General features: G+C 49.2%; 1 protein-coding gene across 2 annotated transcripts in view; it reads left to right on the top strand.

Annotated features, from left to right (window-relative positions):
* LOC140385153 (uncharacterized) overlaps window positions 1-21,775 on the top strand; it is a 164,130-nt gene extending 142,355 nt beyond the window's left edge. For both annotated transcript variants that reach the window (XM_072467006.1, XM_072467005.1), the window contains 7 exons: window positions 4,215-4,259; window positions 4,380-4,412; window positions 11,788-11,934; window positions 12,030-12,084; window positions 15,886-16,071; window positions 17,279-17,356; window positions 21,359-21,775. In XM_072467006.1, the coding sequence (XP_072323107.1) occupies window positions 4,215-4,259; window positions 4,380-4,412; window positions 11,788-11,934; window positions 12,030-12,084; window positions 15,886-16,071; window positions 17,279-17,356; window positions 21,359-21,549 (735 nt within the window). In that variant the 3' untranslated portion in view covers window positions 21,550-21,775. The remainder of the gene's footprint in view (window positions 1-4,214; window positions 4,260-4,379; window positions 4,413-11,787; window positions 11,935-12,029; window positions 12,085-15,885; window positions 16,072-17,278; window positions 17,357-21,358) is intronic.
* The last annotated feature ends 516 nt before the right edge of the window (window positions 21,776-22,291 follow it).

The following is a 22,291-nucleotide window of genomic DNA, read 5'->3' as shown; positions in this document are numbered from 1 at the left end:
ATCCGCCACGCTCGTCTTTGCCTCGAACATTACCTGCTTCCCCACTAATATAGCCACCCCCCTGTTTTTCACATCTAGCCCCGAATGGAACACCTGCCCCACCCATTCTTTGCGTAGCCAAACCTGGTCTATCAGTTTCAAGTGCGTTTCCTGTAACATAACCACATCTGCCTTAAGTTTCTTAAGGTGTGCGAGTACCCGTGCCCTCTTTATCGGCCCGTTCAGCCCTCTCACGTTCCACGTGATCAGCCGGGTTGGGGGGCTTCCTACCCCCCCCCTTGTCGATTAGCCATCCCCTTTTTCCAGCTCCTCACCCGGTTCCCACGCAGCTGTATCTCCCCCAGGGGGTGCCCCCCCGCCCATCCCCTCCCATACCAGCTCCCCCCTCTCCCCAGCAGCAGCAACCCAGTAATTCCCCCCTCCCACCCCCCCCCCCCCCGCTAGATCCCCCGCTAGCGTAATTACTCCCCCCATGTTGCTCCCAGAAGTCAGCAAACTCTGGCCGACCTCGGCTTCCCCCCGTGACCTCGGCTCGCACCGTGCGACGCCCCCTCCTTCCTGCTTCTCTATTCCCGCCATGATTATCATAGCGCGGGAACCAAGCCCGCGCTTCTCCCTTGGCCCCGCCCCCAATGGCCAATGCCCCATCTCCTCCACCTCCCCTCCTCCCCCCATCACCACCTGTGGAAGAGAGAAAAGTTACCACATCGCCGGATTAGTACATAAAACTCCTCTTTCCCCCCTTTTTAACCCCCCTCTTCGCCCCCCACATTCGCCCCACCACTTTGTTCAAACGTTCTTTTTAATAACCCGCTCATTCCAGTTTTTCTTCCACAATAAAAGTCCACGCTTCATCCGCCGTCTCAAAGTAGTGGTGCCTCCCTCGATATGTGACCCACAGTCTTGCCGGTTGCAGCATTCCAAATTTTATCTTCTTTTTATGAAGCACCGCCTTGGCCCGATTAAAGCTCGCCCTCCTTCTCGCCACCTCCGCACTCCAGTCTTGATATACGCGGATCACCGCGTTCTCCCATTTACTGCTCCGAGTTTTCTTTGCCCATCTAAGGACCATTTCTTTATCCTTAAAACGGAGGAATCTCACCACTATGGCTCTGGGAATTTCTCCTGCTCTCGGTCCTCACGCCATCACTCGGTATGCTCCCTCCACCTCCAACGGACCCGCCGGGGCCTCCGCTCCCATTAACGAGTGCAGCATCGTGCTCACATATGCCCCGACGTCCGCTCCCTCCACACCTTCAGGAAGACCAAGAATCCTCAGGTTGTTCCTCCTTGCATTGTTCCCCAGTGCCTCCAACCTTTCCACACATCGTTTCTGATGTGCCTCATGCATCTCCGTCTTCACCACCAGGCCCTGTATGTCGTCCTCATTCTCGGCTGCCTTTGCCTTCACGACCCGAAGCTCCCGCTCCTGGGTCTTTTGTTCCTCCTTTAGCCCTTCGATCGCCTGTAGTATCGGGGCCAACAGCTCTTTCTTCATTTCCTTTTTGAGCTCTTCCACACAGCATTTCAAGAACTCTTGTTGTTCAGGGCCCCATGTTAAACTGCCACCTTCCGACGCCATCTTGGTTTTTGCTTGCCTTCCTTGCCGCTGTTCTAAAGGATCCACTGCAATCCGGCCACTTTCTCCTCCTTTTTTCATCCGTATCCAGGGGGGATTCCCTTCTGGTTTACCGCACAGTGTTTTTAGCCGTCAAAATTGCCGTTGGGGCTCCTATCAAGAGCCCAAAAGTCCGTTTCACCGGGAGCTGCCGAAACGTGCGACTCAGCTGGTCATCGCCGCACCCGGAAGTCGGATTCTTTTTTCTTAAAACTCTTCATTTCTTTTCTGGCTTTTTTGCCTATTGTCATCAATCCATGTCCTGTGGTGACCAGCCCACCTGCCACTGGAACCAGTGTTGTGCCCTTCGTGATTTTGTTCAAGTAACTCTCAACACAACAGAATTCTCCCCTGAACTTTCTCTGCTGTAAGGAGAACAAATCTGGCTTCTGCAGTCTCTCCGCAGAGCTGAACTCTTCCATCTCCAGTACCATTCTAGTAAATCTCTTCTTCAACCACTCTACACCTTTGACATCCTTCCTAAAGTACAATGCCCAGGAACAATCACAATACTCCAATTGGACTCCAACCAGTGAGGATCTAGTGGTGTTTTCTAAATGGTCAACATAACTCTCTTGCTTTTGTGCTCTATGCCTCTATTCAGAAAGCCATGGATGTATGCCTTTTTAGCAGCCTTCTTAACTTCTCCTGACAGAAGGATTTGTGCAAGTGTGACCTAATGCCTCTATGTTCCTAAACTCCACACTCAATAATAGTCAGTTCAGATCAACACAGTAGAAATAAAATCATGGCTAAAATATTACAAGGCTGTTCTATGAAACAATTTCATTGGCATTGCTATGATAGTTATAAAACCATTTGAGCTCAAGGCAGGGATTGGAATTCAGTAAAACATCATGCAAACCAGTCATTCATTTTGTTTATAAAAATATTCAAGCTTTCAGTCTTCAATATGGAATGGATGTTTCCTCCAGCATCTTAACCATTGCCATTTCTAATGGGACAGGCCAGCAAAAATATCGTGGGCGGAATTCTCCATCCCGCTGCACAAGTTTTCTGGGTGGGGTGCACCCCCGCCGGCAGCGGGATTTTCCATCCCACCAGCCGGCCAATGGGGTGTCCTATTGTGGAAGCCCCAGGTTGTCGGGAAATCCCCGTGCGTGGGTGTGCTGGCAGCGCAACGAAGTATCCCGCCAGAGGAGAATCCAGCTCGTATTTTGCTATCGTGAAGAGATGCTGGGCGGGATTTTCCGGGTGTTCCCGCTAGCGGGATCTTCCGGTCCCTCCGACTGCAGAGGGTGCGCACAGTGGTAAGCCCCGTTGACAGCGACGCGACTGGAAGATCCCACCGGTGACTGGCTGCCTCTGCCACCGCAAAACATGCGGCGGGGAGGGAGGATTGGAAAATCCCACCGACTCATTTTGTATGACAAGAGGGAAAATGTAGCCATTGTTACTTTGCATGTTACCAGGAAATTTACTAGTCTAACTTTGACTTACAATTTGTGATGTGTGATGCGGGAAGACAGAAAGAAGGTTGTACGCAGCACACTTTCATCATCTTCCCTTGCTCATGAGATAAGCTGACCCCAGTAACTGGGGCAAGTTGTGTTCACCTCCAAGCTTGTTGCAAATTGCTCTTGCAGTGTTACCTTTATCTTCAAATATGGAACCAAAGGTGATACTGTGGGCAGGATTCTCTGGCCACACCCGCCCGGTGAGCGGAGAATCCCACCCGCGGTCAGTGGACTTCTCCATTGTCCGCCTCTCGCCCGTGGCATCCTTGCGGCGGGCAGGGCGGAAGACTCCAGCCCTGTATTCGTTTCAGTAAGATGAAAAGCACCGATCATGGAATCAGGAATGGCTAAGGTACAGAAAGAGGCCAATTGGCCCATCCTGAGCATGCTGGCGCCCTCCGCAAGAGCAACCTGGCCTCTCTCACTCCCCTGCCTTTTCCCGAAAAATATTTTCTCCTCAGATATTCTTCCAACTCTCTCTTGAAAGCCCCTACCATGATATCAGGCAGCACATTGCAGATCCAAACCATTCATTGCGCGAAGAGATCTTTCCTCGTGTTGCCATTGATTTTTGCACCAGGCACCCTCAATCAATGCCCTCCAATCCTTGATCCTTCCACCATTCTCCCCTATCTAATTTGTCCAGACTTTGAACACTTCTCTCAAATTGCCCCTTAATCTTCTTGCCTCCAAGTAGAACAGCCTTAATCTTCCCAGTCTATCCTCGTAACTAAAGTTCCTTACCTCTGGAACCATTCCCGTGAATCTTTTCTGCACCCTCTCTTATGCCTTTGTATGGTTTTGTAACAGTTAGATGGTAGAATGCCTGAGCAGTGCTATTTATTCTTCATGGCATCAGATTGAGTGTAACACTGGTTGGAACATTTAGGCCAGCAAGTACATTGTTGGCTCTGATGAAAGCTCACCAGGTCAGGGTGAGGTCTGGGGCAGTTTAGAAGTCTTGCTTGTGTGGGAATATTGTAAATCCATTCTTTATTAATTGGTTTAAGTTTGACTGTGTGTAAGGGATGATTTCATGATCTGACGTTGCCAGCAGGAAATGGGACCCATGGAGAAGGTATGCTTCAGTGTAACATTCTGTCGATTTTGTCATCTAGGCTGAGAAAGGTAAAGAAGGTCCCCCTGGATCGCCTGGGCTACAGGTAACCAAGAAGATGTTTTAACACACGCACAATATCAAAAACATATGTCATCATATGCAAATGTAATTCACTTTCACCCAAGTGTTTCACCAGTAACCTGCTGTGTTCACCTTTCCTCAGGGAGCTATTGGCACCAAAGGAACAAAAGGAGAGGTAATTGTCTGTCAGATAACAAAACTCAAAGTCGAATTATCATTCATTCTGCTTGCTAATATCGTTTTTTTAACCAAAACAGCTCCCCTTTGTCAACTCAGTAATACAAGGGTAGATATTCCCTTCAAATAGACTTTGACCAGCCAGCCAACAACACACATAGTCCCACAGGGAGGGAGGAACGCGCTTTAATTTGGGTTGGAAGGACAGGCTTTATTAGCATCCGCTGGCTGGGCTGTGAGCAGTAAGGCAGCCCATCAACTCTGGGCAACATTGGATAATCTGGCCAGCATGTGTGCGAGAAGACAGTAAATCCGTGGAAGGGACTGATTTTGGGAGCAGAGAGGGATCTGGAGTGACAGTGGCCCAGGCTGCTCTGTGAGGGCCAGAGGGCCACCCCAGCTTCTTCAACCCTGCAGATGTGTCTGTTGATGACTCTTTGGCTGGGCCTCCCAAAGAATATTGGGCCTCCCAAAGAGCACGTGGCCTTGCGAAAGGATGAGGCACGATAATAGAAGCAGATTATTCCCAGCGACCCTGGACAACGGAACTCCAGCTGTGGTTCAAGCAGTCAGTCTTAGTCAGACAGTTGTGGGTTCAAGTTCCCATTCCAGAGACTTGAACACAAAAATCTAGACTGACACTCCAGTGTAGCGCTGAGGGAGTGCCGTACTGTCGGAGATGCCACCTGTTGGACGAGACATTAAACTGAGGCGCTGTTTGCCCTATCAAATGGAAGGATCCAATCAGCATTATTTTAGTAACGAGCAGGGAACATATCGCCAGTAGCCCAACTAATAATTATCCCTCAGTCATATAGAACATAGAACATTACAGCGCAGTACAGGTCCTTCGGCTCTCGATGTTGCGCCGACCTGTGAAACCACTCTAAAGCCCATCTACACTATTCCCTTATCGTCCATATGTCTATCCAATGACCATTTGAATGCCCTTAGTGTTGGCGAGTCCACTACTGTTGCAGGCAGGGCATTCCACGCCCTTACTACTCTCTGAGTAAAGAACCTACCTCTGACATCTGTCTTATATCTATCTCCCCTCAATTTAAAGCTATGTCCCCTCATGCTAGACATCACCATCCGAGGAAAAAGGCTCTCACTGTCCACCCTATCCAATCCTCTGATCATCTTGTATGCCTCAATTAAGTCACCTCTTAACCTTCTTCTCTCTAATGAAAACAGCCTCAAGTCCCTCAGCCTTTCCTTATAAGATCTTCCCTCCATACCAGGCAACATTCTGGTAAATCTCCTCTGCACCCTTTCCAATGCTTCCACATCCTTCCTATAATGCAGCGACCAGAATTGCACGCAATACTCCAAATGCGGCCGCACCAGAGTTTTGTACAGCTGCAACATGACCTCATGGCTCCGAAACTCAATCCCTCTGCCAATAAAAGCTAACACACCGTACGCCTTCTGAACAACCCTCTCAACCAGGGATCTATGTACATGGACACCGAGATCTCTCTGCTCATCCACACTGCCAAGAATCTTATCATTAGCCCAGTACTCTTCCTGTTATTCCTTCCAAAATGAATCACCTCACACTTTTCTGCATTAAACTCCATTTGCCACCTCTCAGCCCAGCATTGCAGCTTATCTATGTCCCTCTGTAACTTGTAACATCCTTCCGCACTTTCCACAACTCCACCGACTTTAGTGTCATCTGCAAATTTACTCACCCATCCTTCTACGCCCTCCTCCAGGTCATTTATAAAAATTACAAACAGCAGTGGCCCCAAAACAGATCCTCGTGGTACACCACTAGTAACTGGACTCCAGTCTGAATATTTCCCATCAAACGCCACCCTTCCAGCGAGCCAATTTCTGATCCAAACTGCTAAATCACCCTGAATCCCATGCCTCCGTATTATCTGCAGTAGCCTACCGTGGGGAACCTTATCAAACGCTTTACTGAAATCCATATACACCACATCAACTGCTTTACCCTCATCCACCTGTTTGGTCACCTTCTCAAAGAATTCAATAAGGTTTGTGAGGCACGACCTACCCTTCACAAAACCGTGTTGACTATCTCTAATCAAATTATTCCTTTCCAGATGATTATACATCCTATCTCTTATAAACCTTTCCAAGATTTTGCCCACAACAGAAGTAAGGCTTACTGTCTATAGTTACCGGGGCTGTCTCTACTTCCCTTCTTGAACAAGGGGGCAACATTTGCTATCCTCCAGTCTTCTGGCACTATTCCTGTAGACAAAGATGACTTAAAGATCAAAACCAAAGGCTCAGCAATCTCCTCCCTAGCTTCCCAGAGAATCCTAGGATAAATCCAATCCGGCCCAGGGGACACTATTTTCACACTTTCCAGAATTGCTAACACCTCCTCCTTATGAACCTCAAGCCCTTCTAGTCTAGTAGCCTGAATCTAATTATTCTCCTCAACAACATTATCTTTTTCCTGTGTGAATACTGACGAAAAATATTCATTTAGCACCTCTCCTATCTCCTCGGACTCCACGCACAACTTCCCGCTACTGTCCTTGACTGGCCCTACTTTTACCCTAGCCATTCTTTTATTCCTGACATATCTATAGAAAGCTTTAGGGTTATCCTTGATCCTACCTGCCAAAGACTTCTCATGTCCCCTCCTGGCTCTTCTTAGCTCTCTCTTTAGGTCCTTCCTAGCTAACTTGTAACTCTCGAGCGCCCTAACTGAACCTTCATATCTCATCTTTACATAAGCCTCCTTTTTCCTCTTGACAAGTGTTTCGACTGCTTTAGTAAACCACGGTTCCCTTGCTCGACCACTTCCTCCCTGCCTGACAGGTACATACTTATCAAGGACACGCAGTAGCTGTTCCTTGAACAAGCTCCACATTTCCATTGTGCCCATCCCCTGCAGTTTTCCTCTCCATCCGATGCATCCTAAGTCTTGCTTCGTCGCATCATAATTGCCTTTCCCCCAGATATAACTCTTGCCCTGCGGTATATACCTATCCCTTTCCATCACTAAAGTAAACATAATCGAATTGTGGTCACTATCACCAAAGTGCTCACCTACCTCCAAATCTAACACCTGTCCTGGTTCATTACCCAGTACCAAATCCAAAATGGCCTCGCCTCTCGTTGGCCTATCTACATACTGTGTCAGGAAACCCTCCTGCACACATTGGACAAAAACGGACCCATCTAAAGTACTCGAACTATAGCGTTTCCAGTCAATATTTGGAAAGTTAAAATCCCCCATAACAACTACCCTGTTGCGTTTTCTCCTATCCAGAAGCATCTTTGCAATCCTTTCCTCTACATCTCTGGAACTTTTCGGAGGCCTATAGAAAACCCCTAACAGGTGACCTCTCCTTTCCTGTTTCTAACCTCAGCACATACTACCTCAGTAGACGAGTCTTCATCAAACGTCCTTTCTGCCACCGTAATACTGTCCTTGACTAACAATTCCACCCCTCCCCCTCTTTTACCACCTTCCCTGAGCTTACTGAAATATCTAAACCCCGTCACCTGCAACAACCATTCCTGTCCCTGCTCTATCCATGTCTCCGAAATGGCCACAACATCAAAGTCCCAGGTACCAACCCATGCCGCAAGTTCACCCACCTTATTCAGTCAACATCAGTCAACATCACAAAACTGATCATCCGGTCATGATCACTTTGTTTGTGGGAGTTGATTGCACTTAAACTGGCTGCCACGCCTCCTACATTACAACGTTGACGACACGTCAAAAGCTCGGTCATTGACTGTAGAAAACCTTGCAATGCCACGAAAGGTGCAATAGAAATGCAAATCTTGCTTTTTAAGATTAAATGTATGACGTTTGGAGCAGAGAGCGGGAGAAAGCTTTTTGCACAGAGTAAGGTGAGGCTGCGGAATGCTAATGTTCAAAGCAAAGACCATGTGAGCATTTAAGAGTAACTTTGATATCTGGTTGTAGAAAAAGGATAAAGGGCCATATTTCCTCCAAGCTGCACCATTTTTTCCATAAAAGCAGCTAAATTTACTTTCAATTCATTTTTGTCATCATCTTTAATTCGAGCCCTTTTGTTATCATCTTAGTGACTAGTGGGAACAATCTGTCACTGGTTCTCCTCTGTGGTATATTGTTGCAAACCTTTGATGAGGTAGAGTCCCATAAGTAATTCTAAATGTTGCTTGAAAAAAAGAGGACTATGTAAAAGGTGCAGAGAGCAGGTAGAATAGTTCACATAGTACAGACTTAGGGCCAGATTTTCCTTTGGAGTTGAGGAACACCCAAACTGCATATTCTTGTGCCTTCTGAAATAGACACACTGGGCGCGATTCTCCACTCCCACGCCGAAGCGGCCGCGCCGCCGTGAATGCCGTTGAGGTTCACGACGGCGCGGAACGGCCCCGGTCCCGACCGATTCAGGCCCTGACAATGGGCCAGTATCGGGGCCGCGTCATCTACCCGCGCCAGGCCTTGTCGCCCGCGTAAAAGCGGCGCCGCATAGATGACGTGGCCGGCGCCGCATAACGGACGTCATCCGCGCATGCGTAGGTTGGCCGGCGCCAACCCGCGCATGCGTGGTTGCCGTCCTGTCCAAATCCGCCCCGCAAGAAGTTGGGGGATGGATCTTGCGGGGCCGCGGAAGGAAGGAGGTCCTCCTTCAGAGAGGACGGCCCGACGATCAGTGGGCTCCGATCGCGGGCCACCCCACATTCAAGGTGAAGCCCGGTGCAGGATCCCCCCTCGCCCCCCCACAGGCCGCCCCCCCAGCGTTCACGCACCGCCCACGACTGCAGCGACCAGGTGTGGACGGCGCCGGGGGTAACCCGCCGTTTTGGCCTGGCCGCTCGGCCCATCCGGGCCTCAGAATTGCGGGGGTGCCGGAGAATCGCCATTTTGGGTGTCTCCAGCGATTCTCCGGCCTGCGGCCCGTGAAACTCGACCAGGCCGTTCCCGCCGCTTGGGAGAATCGCGGGAGGGCGTCGGACCTGCGTCCCCGTATATTTTGGCGGCCCAGGCGATTCTCCCAACCGAGCGGAAAATCGCGCCCCCTATCCCCGGTTGACTTTTCCAGGGGTCTTTGTCCTTCCAAACAATAGTGCTTTTCATGAGCCGCGATGGCGTTCTTGAGGAGTGTGGGTGCAGAGGCGAGCCGAATAGAAGGCCCACCTTGGTTTTCCAACACAGCAGCTTAGCTCCCAACATTGTTCAAGGCCCCCTTACTCCCACGCATCCCTTCAACCCACCCCATGCCACCTCCATGCTCGCCGTGTACCCTCCATAGTCACGCACCCAGTGTCCACCATACACAGTCCTCAGGACTGTGATTGTGATAGCAATGAGAAATATTTTGGGGGGGGGAAATGTAAACCCATAACAGTCTAATCAAATTCTGAATTCAAACCCACTATCATTGATACTGGCGGGGAAAAAACAACTCCAGTGTAAAAAAGTTGTAATATTTTAAGTGCCTATGGTGTTTGTAAATAATCAAGAGACCACATCGAAGGAATATTCTGTCATTCCAGCTTCTGAAAAATGTCAATCATTCTTGGTTCATTAGACCACCTGCTGATCTGAAGCCATTAAAGGCTTTTGAAACCCAGCCAAGCATTTCTAATGGCATTCATTAGTGTGTCAAAACAAAAACTTCCAACTACATTGCTTGGAACTGATTAAGCTGATTAGCATCCTGTTTCCATTTCAAAACAGAGTGCCTGCTAATCAACGGGGAGAAGCAAGTACAGAGATTTTTTCCCAATTTTCAAAAGCAGGGTTTCAACAGCTAGAACTGTCAGTCAATTTAAATCGCAGCACAAAACATACAGCAGATGCTGTTAGGGCATTGCTTATACATGTGTTAATGCATTGTGGCACTTTCTACATTGGAAAAACTGGAATGCCTGATGACATTTAAACAATTTTGGTCAATGTAAGAGCCTTTACAGTTCAGATCCCTGTGATGAATGAATGCATTAAAATACATCTACATTGCAATATATCATCTAATAGTGACATTTGAAAGTGTTGAAATATTTCGCACTTACCTTTCTGAATGTTCTCAACTCCTCTCTAGCCTATCCCCACTGGGTTCGCAAACACTTCAAGAGATTCAAAACACACACCAGAACATTATGTTTGAGATGAAATAGAATTTTCCTGTGGTCCTCACATTGGGGACCCCGACCTTGGAAGAGGCGGGTGTGCGTTTTTCGCCCAAGGTCTTCCCAACCTGTAAAAAGGCCACACAGAAATGACGTGGTGCCAGGAAGGCAGAGGAAAATTGTTTTTTTTCCAGCAAAACAAATCAAAGTTCAGACTTTGGTCACTGATTAACGCCTCAGTTGGAGGACGGAAATCCACCTCTTCATTTTAAAATGGCTCATTCCTGGATCCTGAGGTGAGAGGATTGCCCGATGAAAAGGGAGTGAAGGGAATAGATCAAAAGCGGAATTGTCGCAGCGGGAGGGAAAAGTATTGGTGAAGCCGTCGGCCCAATGGTGGCTTTCGCTGCAAGTTAAGGGGGGGGGGAACCATAAGAGCTGGACCCCACTGCATCGCCCTGGCAGAGGGGGCTCTGACAGATCCCACTCCGCCAGCAATTTAGCTTTTAAAGATCGGGGTGCTCTTTTTAAAGACAATCCCGTTACGCACAAGTAAAAATAGAATCCCTTCAGATACTCCCCCCCTCACCTCTTTCCCCCCCCCCGCCCCCCCCCCCCCCTTGCAACAAATGCCCTCTGGTGGGTCTGTTCATCAAGTGCACACTGTGGGAGACCATCATGAGTCACATTGTTGTGCTTTCACGCTGATGTGAATGAATAATCTAACGGTGGGGGGGGCATCATAGGATTATATGGGTTTGCCGAGGATCCCTGTTATGTCAGTGGCAGGCAACGGGGACAATGGTTGGCATGAAACACGATTTGGGCACCTCATGGGATTTTCCGATCCCTGTTGCCTTTCATACCCAATGCGAACAGGAGCCCTGAGATACCCCGCAGCTTAGAATAATGGGAAGTGAACTCACTGAAATGCATAATTCCGAGGTTTCGCAGGGAAGATGGTGTCTTCTGGAAGGAGAAGTTATTTGGAATGTCATAGTCTCAAGGTGGGCAGCTTACCACGGAGTTCAGGAGAGATTTCCTCACGCATGGTATTGCTGGAACTCTCTATTCTAGAGAGCCATGGCCGCTCATTTGTTGAGTAGGTTCAAGGCTGAGATCAATAGGTTTTAGATTTTACAGAAATGAAAGGATATAAGGATAGGACAGGAGAGTGGAGTTGTGGGAGAAATTCAGCCATGATTTTATTGAATGGCAGAGCAGGGTCAAGGGGCTGTACGGCCTATTCTATTTCTTGAGATGTACCTTCACGTGTAACATACGCATCTTTCTTTTATGTAACTTAGAAAGGTAATGTGGGACCATCTGGTGAGAGGGGAACTGATGGCAAGAATGGAGAGCCTGGTCTGATGGGCCCAATCGGACCACGGGGACCTTTAGGCCAGGAAGGACTATATGGACTGCCTGGTGTTCCTGGACTTCCTGGGAAACCTGTAGGTGTATTTAGAATATCACTCTATGATTACTTTTTGATGTATATAATGCGTGCCCATAATATTGGATAATAACTTATGTTTATTCTATGAAGGCAAAGCCTGTCACGGATGAACGAGTAATGAAACTCTGCAGTGACATGCTTCGCAGTAAGTATTTACAATTGTAGCTTTGCTTTTCGCAAAAGCGTTGTTACAGCTTGCTCAATATGAATACAATAGGAGTAAGGATGTCTTGCTGCAATAATATAGGGACCTTGGTGAGACATCACCTGGGGTACTGTGTACAGTTTTGGTCCCTTATGTAAGGAATGATACACTTTCCATAGAAGGAGTCAATGGGAGATTCACCTGATTAATCCCTGGGGTGGCGGCATAATTTTATGAGGAGAGATTGGGAAGGCTGCGTCTGTCATGATATGCAAACATGCAACCAATGGATAATCAGAATAGGACAAAACCAATGGGTAATCAGGACACCCAGAGGTGGCATCACCACAAGGGGGCATGACACGAACACTATAAAAGGGACAAGACATACATAGCCTGCCGGTTCCACAGACAGACACCTAGAGGGTAAGACAGGGTTGATCAGCAGCAGCATCACACCCTAGCACATGGCTTAGAGCAAGCTGGTATAGTTAGACTGAGGTACTTGAGCTAGATTAGCAGAGTGTCAAACTCATTTAAGAACTGTATTAATAGTTCAATAAACACGTTGAACTCATTTATTTCATAGTCTGGAGCATCCTTTCGTAAAGCCTACATCCAGTAGCAGTTTATGTTCCACGAAGTAACATAACACAACAGTATCTATGTTGCCTAGAGTTTCGAAGAATGAGGGACGACCACATTGAAGCTCATAAAATTTGTGCAGGGCGAATTGGCTGTCGCGTTTCCTACACTGCAACAGTGACTATACTTCAAAAGTGTTTCATTGGCTATAAGGCACTTTGAGACATCCTGTGGTCATCGGAAGTGCTTGAGTGCCACGTGAAGAGGGGTAAAAATTATTCATCTACTCTACCATTCCAAGACTGACCATAACAGGGTTTTGTGTGAATTTAGTGAAGATGTGAGCCACGCTGTATGCTCTCAATTATAAAGAATTAGCCAGACAGGTTTTCTGGGGCGAGATTCTCTGACCCCCCGCCGGGTCAGAGAATCGCCGGGGGCTGGCGTGAATCCCGCCCCCGCCGGTTGCCGAAGTCTCCGGCACCGGAGATTCGGCGGGGACGGGAAGCGCGCCGCGCCGGTTGGCGTGCCCCCCCGCGCGATTCTCCGGCCCGGATAGGCCGAAGTCCCGCCGCTAAAATGCCTGTCCCGCCGGCATAGATTAAACCACCTACCTTACCGGCGGGACAAGGCGGCGCGGGCGGGCTCCGGGGTCCTGGGGGGGGGCGCAGGGCGATCTGGCCCCGGGGGGGTGCCCCCACGGTGGCCTGGCCCGCGATCGGGGCCCACCGATCCGCGGGCGGGCCTGTGCCGTGGGGGCACTCTTTCCCTTCCGCCTCCGCCACGGTCTCCACCATGGCGGAGGCAGAAGAGACTCCCTCCACTGCGCATGCGTGGGAAGCTGTCAGCGGCCGCTGACGCTCCCACGCATGCGCCGCCCGGAGATGTCATTTCCACGCCAGCTGGCGGGGCACCAAAGAACTTTTCCGCCAGCTGGAGGGGCGGAAATTCATCCGGCGCCGACCTAGCCCCTTAATGTTGGGGCTCGGCCCCCAAAGATGCGGAGCATTCCGCACCTTTGGGGCGGCGCGATTCCCGTCTGATTTGTGCCGTTTTGGGCGCCAGTCGGCGGACATCGCGCCGTTTCCGGAGAATTTCGCCCCTGATCTTAAACACAAGAACAAGATAGGTTGTTGACCGTAGTTTTCAAATTCAAAAAAACTGAGTAAATCACAACCACCATTCATACATCACACACATTCCCTGGGCCCCATTCGCACACTAATACACATGGTAGGGTAAGAGGATAAGTTAAGGGTTTTTATAGTTTATGAGGAAGATAAAACAAACACAGAAATATATACGGCTAACTGTTGAAAATGAAAATGAAATGAAAATCGCTTATTGTCGCAAGTAGGCTTCAAATGAAGTTACTGTGAAAAGCCCCTAGTCGCCACATTCCGGCGCCTGTTCGGGGAGGCTGTTCTCTGGCTAGTCTCGATACAGTGATTCCACATTACGTCTGTTCAGTTGTCTTCCTTGAGTAGTTGTAATGAGCAGAATTCCACATATCATTCCCAAAAGGTCCTGGTTTGCAGAAGATTCCTCTTCTGAGGATGGTTACTTTGCAAATTCAAGTGCAGTACTTTGGAGAGAGAGAAACAGAACAGATAAATGTTTGTTAAAGCCCTGCTGGCTATACATGCCAGAGGAATTCAGTTATTATGCCTGCTGTTTTCAGAACTGGTAAAAGCATTCTAATGTCTCACCTCACAAACTTTGACAAATTTCAAGATAGTATGCAAACCAATGGGAGGTGAGAGGCCCGATTCTCTGTCGCGTCATTAAGACCCATTTGTATCCTATTAATGAGGCGGGCACCAAGTTCTATGGGCTCTCGTGATTCTCCAGCCCTCTGGGCCGGGAATCAAGTGGGTGGGAATTGATGCAGGTGTTGACAAACGTAGCCCAAACACAGTGGACCACGGGTAAACTCTTTCAGGGAGTTGTCTCCAAAGTCCATCGTAGGGCGACCCTCCCCACACAATGCAAGGCCTGCCCACCCCACCACCAGAACCCCCCCAAAAGAGACCCCTGTCTAGAGCTAGAGAGCAGTCCAGACAGAGGCAGCGAAAAAGATAACTGCTTTAAAACGTACTTAATCACTACACCTGTTGGTTCAGGCAGAAGACGCAGCACCTGCCAATTCCTGGAAAGAGGAAACCAGTCAGCTGGGATTAAACTCCCTCAAATCTTTGATGTGCAAGTCATTCATTCATTTCTCTGTGAAATTGGTCTTAATAGTCTGCGATTGACAGTTTCCACACATGCCCAGCTGTCTACATTGTTCCATTCTTCTCCCTGCTGCTTCATTTGCTTTGAAGTAGTCAGCTGTGGAACTAACAGAAATCACTTAACTCTCTTTGATCTGGTCCAGGAGCTGGCAATCAAAACTTCATGTTTATAAACAGTGTGGCTAGGTTCACAGCTGACTACTTCAAAGCCACTTAAACTTGAAGGGGGATGAATAAAACAATGCAGACAGCTGGGTGTGTGGAAGCTGTCAAGACAGAGGTCTTTTTACTGGGGGACCTCCAGACAAGGTACTCTCTTCTGGAGCTTCCAGACAGGGGACTCTCTTCTGGGGGGCTTCCAGGCAGGGGACTCTCTTCTGGGGGATCTCTGTTGGGTAGTGGGTTTGTACGGTGTCTCTGGTGGGTAGATGATCTCTTTAATTAGGTAGCGGGTATGGTGGTGGTGGGGGGGAGGGGTTGGGTCACTGGGGGGTGACCTAGAAAATCCTGGGGTGGGGAATTGTGTCCGAATTGCTTTGGAAGGGCTGAATTGCATTGCGGGGAGGATAAATTGCGTTGTGGACGGCCCAGCAACCTGATCTCGCTATTGGGCAGCCATTTAAATTCCCTAAGGAAACCCTCACAATCCTTTTGCATGGCTAAGGATTGGGAATCGCTTCCTGATTTTCGCTCCCAGCATGAGCTCACATCAGGTTGATTCAGCTCAGAAGGGGGGACAATCCCAGCAGAGGTCTTCCACACTCCCTGGTGGGGGAGGTTTGGGTGTTGTTTCCATTCCGTCCCACTTGGGTGGAATGCAAGTTGTATATTTTGTCTGGCGAGCAGACTGCCATTGTTTTAATAGGGTTACAATTGATTGGTTTTTTTTAATGCAGCCAGAAAGGATAATTAAGTATTGCATCTTTCTCTGAAAAAAGCACATCCTCGTGAGAAAGTCTAATCTCTTTTACTTGTTGTACAGCTCAATTGCCATCACTGCTTCAAAGCATGCGACCCAATTGTCAATGTGAGGGGATTAAAGGAACACCTGGGCAACCTGGAATGCCTGGACAGCAGGGACAACGTGGATTACCCGGCTACCCAGGCAGAACAGCGAGACGGGGATACCGAGGTCTACCGGGTATGCCTGGACTGCCAGGAATGAAAGGTACCATAAATGGAACATTCATTCAGAAAATATTTCCCATTGGGCCTGGCTCCGAACACAAATGGTTTCATTGCTGGCTTCCTAACTAACTCGTGGTGACGAAGAGGATAGCGGGAACAGGTTCAATGGGCTGGATTCTCTGTTCCCCAAGCCGCGTGTTTCTCGGCCGCGGCGCCGTTCGCTGGTGGCGGGATTCTCTCTTGCCGCCACTTGTCAATGGGATTTCCCATTGGAAACACCCCACACTGCCATGAAAATAACTGACGAGGGGGAGCTGCCAGCGGAAAAAGAATCCCAGCAACCGGCCAATGTTTATTCACTTGAGGGGGAGTAAATTGTCGGGCAATGGGCAAGGAATAGTGAGTCGGGAAATATTGTATTCAGGAATACTGGCCTCGGAATCTAATGTGTCGTATCGGTTTTTCAGGTGCAAAGCAATTCCCTAAACTGGTGTGGTATGGTGGACGGGTGTGCATTTGTTACCATTTTGGTAAAGGCTAAAATTGAGGTGGCCGAGGGCCCTGCCTGATGTGAAGGCTAGGCCCCTCGCCCGTTGTGTGGGGCCGAAGAGCTGTTCCTTCTTGGAGTTGGTAATGACTGCAGTAGGATAAGCAAGTTTATTTGTGGTCAAAAAAGATTGTCCCTAAAGGGAGGCTGCAAGCAAAACGGTCTGCCTGTTAAAAAAGAAATTGCCTGAATTTCGAGTCAAAGACCTTTTCTGGCCTCAACTCAGCGCTCCCCTGATTGCTTCTCTCCTCACTCTGCTCAGCCATGATCTCATCGAGTGGAGACAGAGTAGGGGGGGGTCTAATGGCCCCTCCCTGTTCTCCGCCTCCTACGCTTCTACTACTCATCCCAAATCAGTTTCTCATATAGGAAATGCATTCAGGCAAATAGATTAGGGCTGGAATTTTCTGGCTGTTGGGGTTCTCTATTCCTGCCGGCAATGCACCCCCGCCCGTGGGTTTCCCAGCGGCGTGAGGTGGCTTCAATGGGAAATCCCGTTCACGAGCAGCAAGATAATCATGCCACCGCGAAACATGTGGCTGGGCGATCCAGGGAATCCCACCCTAGGTGTAACCAAAGCAATACTGCAAAACTAAACCTTGAAAGTTCCCACAGCGTGCTGAAGTTGGAAGCGTTACTTTATGCTCATATTCTACAATAACGTGTACGCAGCCGTCTCAATGTTTATCAATGTTTTTAGGCGATCAGGGACCAAAAGGAGCCAAAGGTACGAAAGGTGAAGAGAATCCAGGGTTACCCGGCCCACCTGGTCAAGCAGGTGAGATATGCATCATATTATGTCCAGTATTGGTGCAAAGTTGGTTCACGGCTGATTTTCCACAGGGTGAATTTCTAATCTTGGCAAAGTAGCCAGTGAAATCCAGGCAATTCTCCACCCAAACATAGAGGCAAACTCAAAAGATCAGGCACCTTTAACAGCCAGTTAATTTGATATTTTCAGTGTTTGAAACATGGCACTTTTCCCATGTCCACCTCAGACTCAATCACATTGGAAGTGGAGTTCTCTCAAGCAAAGCAGTTATGCATCAATGCTGCAATTAGAATTTAAACGCAGTGCGAATCCAAAGTCAGGACCCAATCTTAACAATCAATTGAGATGGAGTAAGATTTTTCATAAAGGATAACTTTGTTTAATTGTACTTTGGTGTCCGTTCCTTTTCCCTTACACCCAATTTACTGTCGATCTGGGAGAATTTCCATAGGGTTCTGTTGCTCAGTCAAGGGAAAGCAGTGACGTAGTGTTAATGTTATTGAACTAGTAATCCAGAGATCCAGGGCAATACTCTGTTGACCCGGGTTCGAATCCCACCACGACAGATGGTGAAGTTTGAATTCAGTAAAAATCTGCAATTAAAAGTCGAATGATGTCCTTAAAACCTTTGCTGATTGTTCTGAAGACCCATCAGATCCTTTGGCGATCTTACCTGGTCTGGCCTCACAGTTCGAGGGCAATAAATGCTAGGCCAATTACATCCCATCAGATAATTCTTTTAAAGTTTGCTGCAGTTTTGCAGAAGAGCCACAGAAACCCTGGTTTTAGTCTTGCGTTATAGAAAATAAATAATTACTTTGCAGGCATAGTGGCTAAAAGGTCCCATTTGTAAAACATCTCCCATGATATCAGGATCCATATTACCAAAGTACCTGCTATTGTATCTAACTAGAAGGTGGACCAATATATACACTTTTTCAGACACTGTTATCATTGGCAATACTTACCCCATCACAATCTTTTATGTTTTATGTGGTAGCAAATGATCAAGAAATCAGAAGGCACCACACACACACAGCTCGACTGGGCACACTCGCCAGACTATATCTTGTCAAAATTTCCGGCAAAGGTTTATTAGGTCAAGTGGCCCAATAATGTCCTCTATTACTTTGTGGTATCTACATGCTTTGGGATACTTGCCTCGTATGCCTATGTTTGAGTCAGGAAGGAGATGATGGTATAGTGGGCTGGTTTAGCACAGTGGGCTAAACAGCTGGCTTGTAATGCAGAACAAGGCAGCAGCGCGGGTTCAATTCCTTTACCGGCCTCCCCGAACAGGCGCTGGAATGTGGCGACTAGGGGCTTTTCACAGTAACTTCATTGAAGCCTATTTGTGACAATAAGCGATTATATTATTATTATCTCCCTAGGCTAATAATGCATAGTTCATGATGAAAGCTCTGGGGGCAGGGGTTTGATCCCCACCATAGCAGCACGGCAGCATAGTGGTTATCACAGTGGCTTCACAGCTCCAGGGTCCCAGGTTCAATTCCCGGCTTGGGTCACTGTCTGTGCAGAGTCTGCACGTGCTCCCCGTGTCTGCGTGGGTTTCCTCCGGGTGCTCCTGTTTCCGCCCACAGTCCAAAGATGTGCGGGTTAGGTGGATTGGCCATGCTAAATTGCCCTAAGTGTCCAAAAAGGTTAAGTGGGGGTTACTGGGTTACGGGGATAGGGTAGATACGTGGGTTTGAGTAGTTTGCTCTTTGTAAGGGCCGATGCAGACTCGATGGGCCAAACGGCCTCCTTCTGCACTGTAAATTCGATGGGGGCGATTCTCCAACATGGAGTCCAAATGTTCGCGCCGTCGTGAACGCCGTCGTGTTTCACAACGGCTCGAACCGGGCCCGGGTACGACCAATTCTGGCCCCCACAGGGGGCCAGCACGGCGCTGGAGCAGTTCACGCCGCTCCAGCCTCCTTTCCCGGCGCCAAATAGGCGCCACGCCAGCCCGTGCATGCGCAGTTGGGCCGTGCCAACCTGCGCATGGGCGGGGAAGTTCTTTAGCGCGCCGGCCCCGACTCAACATGGCGTCGGTGTTCAGGGGCTGGCCGCGCCAGAAAGTAGGCCGGGGGGGCGGGGAGAGGCCGGCCTGCCGATCGGTGGGCCCCGATCGCGGGCTAGACCCCATCGGAGGCCCCCTCCTGGGTGAAGGAGCCCCTCTGCCGCCCTCCCGCAGGCCGCCCCCCGACCGTTCACGCGGAGTTCCCGCCGGCAGCGACCAGGGGTGAACGGCGACGGCGGGTGTCTGTCGTATCGGCGCGGCCGCTCGGCCCATCGGAGAATCGCGCGCCGGCATCGGGGCGTCGTGGCGCGGTTCGATTCTCCGGCCCGGGGCTCAGAGAATCGCCCCCGATGATTCTATTATACCAGCTGGTGGAATTTTAATTCAAATAACAAAATCCAGAATTGAAAGCTAGTCTCAGTCATGGTGACTATGAAACTACTGTTGACTGTCTTTAAAAACCTATCTGGCTCACTAATGTCAGCTTATGAGGGAAACTGCCTTCCTTACCCGAGCCTAGCGCGGAAGACAGTGGAACAGCAATGGCAGAAGTTTTGGGGGGTTATTCACGAGTCACAATTTGGGATGTGCAACAAAGGCCGGCCTTGCCAGTGACCCCCACATTCCATGAAATAACTTATGATAAAAGGGAGCCACTTAATGAATTGTACCATCATCTACAAAGATTGGTGATGTCAGAGTCTGGCAAAGCAACCACTAGTCGGACCTTGTCTGGCTCTGTATACTTGGGGCTGGATTCTCTGTAACCCGATGCCAAAATCATGTTTGGCGATCGGACAGAGAATGGATTCCCACGTCGAAATCAGGGTCGGCGCCGGTTTGGTTCCTGTCCACCATGCTCCATCCCCTGGCATCGTCGTGTCGCGTGCTGCTCGCCATTTCAACGGCATGGGCACGTCATCTGACGGATCACCCGCGATGCTCCGCCCTCAATGGGCCGAGTACCCGATGCTGCGGGCCACATGTGGTCCCAGCCGTGCGGGAACCCGGCGTGCCGGCTGCAGACTGGGTCCAGCGCCGCCACGTTGGCGGGGGTCCGTGCCGCTGGCCGGGGGTCTTCTGCCAGGGCTTGGGGGACTGGTGGGGGATGGCCAGGGGCTGGGCTCTGGGGTCGAGGTTGGTGGGTTGGGGTTGCGCGCACAGCCGGCGCCATGTTGTATGGCATGATCGGTGCAAGTCGTCAGCCATGCGCAAGCGCAGCCCGGGACCCGGCCATTCTCTGGTCCTTTTCGGCGTGGGCGGCGGGAGTTTCAGTTGGCGCCAGTGATAGGCTCTCACCAGTGCCGGAATCGGTGAGGGCTTGACGTTGATTATTTGGTCCTGAAGGTCCACACATACTCCGCTGGAACACTTCGTCTCCCAAACGGAGAATCCTGTTTAGCACTGGCATCATTGTCCTGTCATTGTACTGACTCTATGACAAATAGATGGATGTGTGGAACAACACACCTAACTCTATCGTAAGCATAGGGGCGGCCTGAACCAATAGCGGGTGGATTGGCCACGCTAAATTGCCCCCTAATTAGGGTTAGAAAAATGAATTGGGTACTGTAAATTTTTAAAAAATCTATCATAAGCATAGACAATTCTTTTATCCATCATTAGGAACATGACACAATTACTCAGTGTCGTTAATGGCACATAGCGAGACACTAACAAGGACAGCGAGTCCTTCAGGCAGACCACCTGACAATCCACCTGTTAAATGGACAAAAATGGAGAGAGCGGCATAACAGCCAGAAGCAAAATGAAGGCAAACATTAGCCTTTTCCTATCCGACATGCATTACACACCCAATAACCACAAAATTGTTACAGCGCAGGCGAGGCGGCCCGCACTAGAATAGAGAATAGCAAGTTATAGCCAGAGTAAGGGCAAGAGGAATAGTCTAAATCAGGGTTACCGTTCATGTATGTGAATGCACGGAGTGTGAATAGCAACTTAACGTTAGTCTGTCATTCCAGGTCTGCCAGGATTGCCAGGTCCCACTGGCCATGGATTGCCAGGAGTGGATGGGGAGACGGGAAGGAATGGGGCACCCGGCAGCCCAGGAAAGCGGGGAGCACCGGGAACGCCTGGAGTGTGCGACATAGCGAGCTGTTACAATTCCTATAATAGTGGCCGAAATCCTTTTAACAAAGGACCAAACTTCTGAAGGCCTTATGAGGTTCAAGGTCGGCTGGGAGCTGAATCCTGTCGCATCATCTCAAGTCTCTTTCGTTTGCTGCCAAATAGGATGGGCTGGTTCTCAGGAAGAAAAGAATTAGCGCATGAACCAGGCGCAGGTTTCAGTCTGCTATCTTGGTTTGCTACTGATTTAGGAATACTTAAATACAAACATTTTAAACACACCACGTGCTGTGCATGTATGTTTACCCCCCCCCCCCTACAGTTTTTAAAAAAAATAAATTTTGATAACAGCTTTACCGTTGTCTCTGTAAATAGTTCCTGCGGAGAGAAAAGAAAAAGACCTTGTTCATGCACGGATTTCCAGGGGTAATTTCCAATTTGGCAGTCTCAGTAATAACCTGATGGCTTGCCTATTGTAGAACCTTAAATTCATCCCATTGAAATCAACGGGAAGGCAAATGGGTGGGGCAGGGTGTGGGGGGGGTGGGGGGGGGGGGGGGGGGGGGGGACTCCATCAGATTGTCGATGGGGCTGGGAAACTTCAAGTGACACCCGTTGTTATCTAAGACTATTCCTCTTGAATGATTTACTGGCAAACCACACTTACACATACTAATTTCCGCTCTACAATTCTTTTTGATATCTAAGTCTTTCAAATGTATAGCTGTTCTGACGGGCTAAGTTACCATGTGCACCCACTGAAATCCACAAGAGACATTCTAGGCCTTTAACTCCTGTTGAATGGCACAATGGCTGGACCAATAAAA

This window comes from Scyliorhinus torazame, chromosome 11, assembly GCF_047496885.1.
Source record: "Scyliorhinus torazame isolate Kashiwa2021f chromosome 11, sScyTor2.1, whole genome shotgun sequence".
Taxonomy (NCBI): Eukaryota; Metazoa; Chordata; class Chondrichthyes; order Carcharhiniformes; family Scyliorhinidae; genus Scyliorhinus; species Scyliorhinus torazame.
This window is presented reverse-complemented; position numbering and strand designations above follow the sequence as displayed.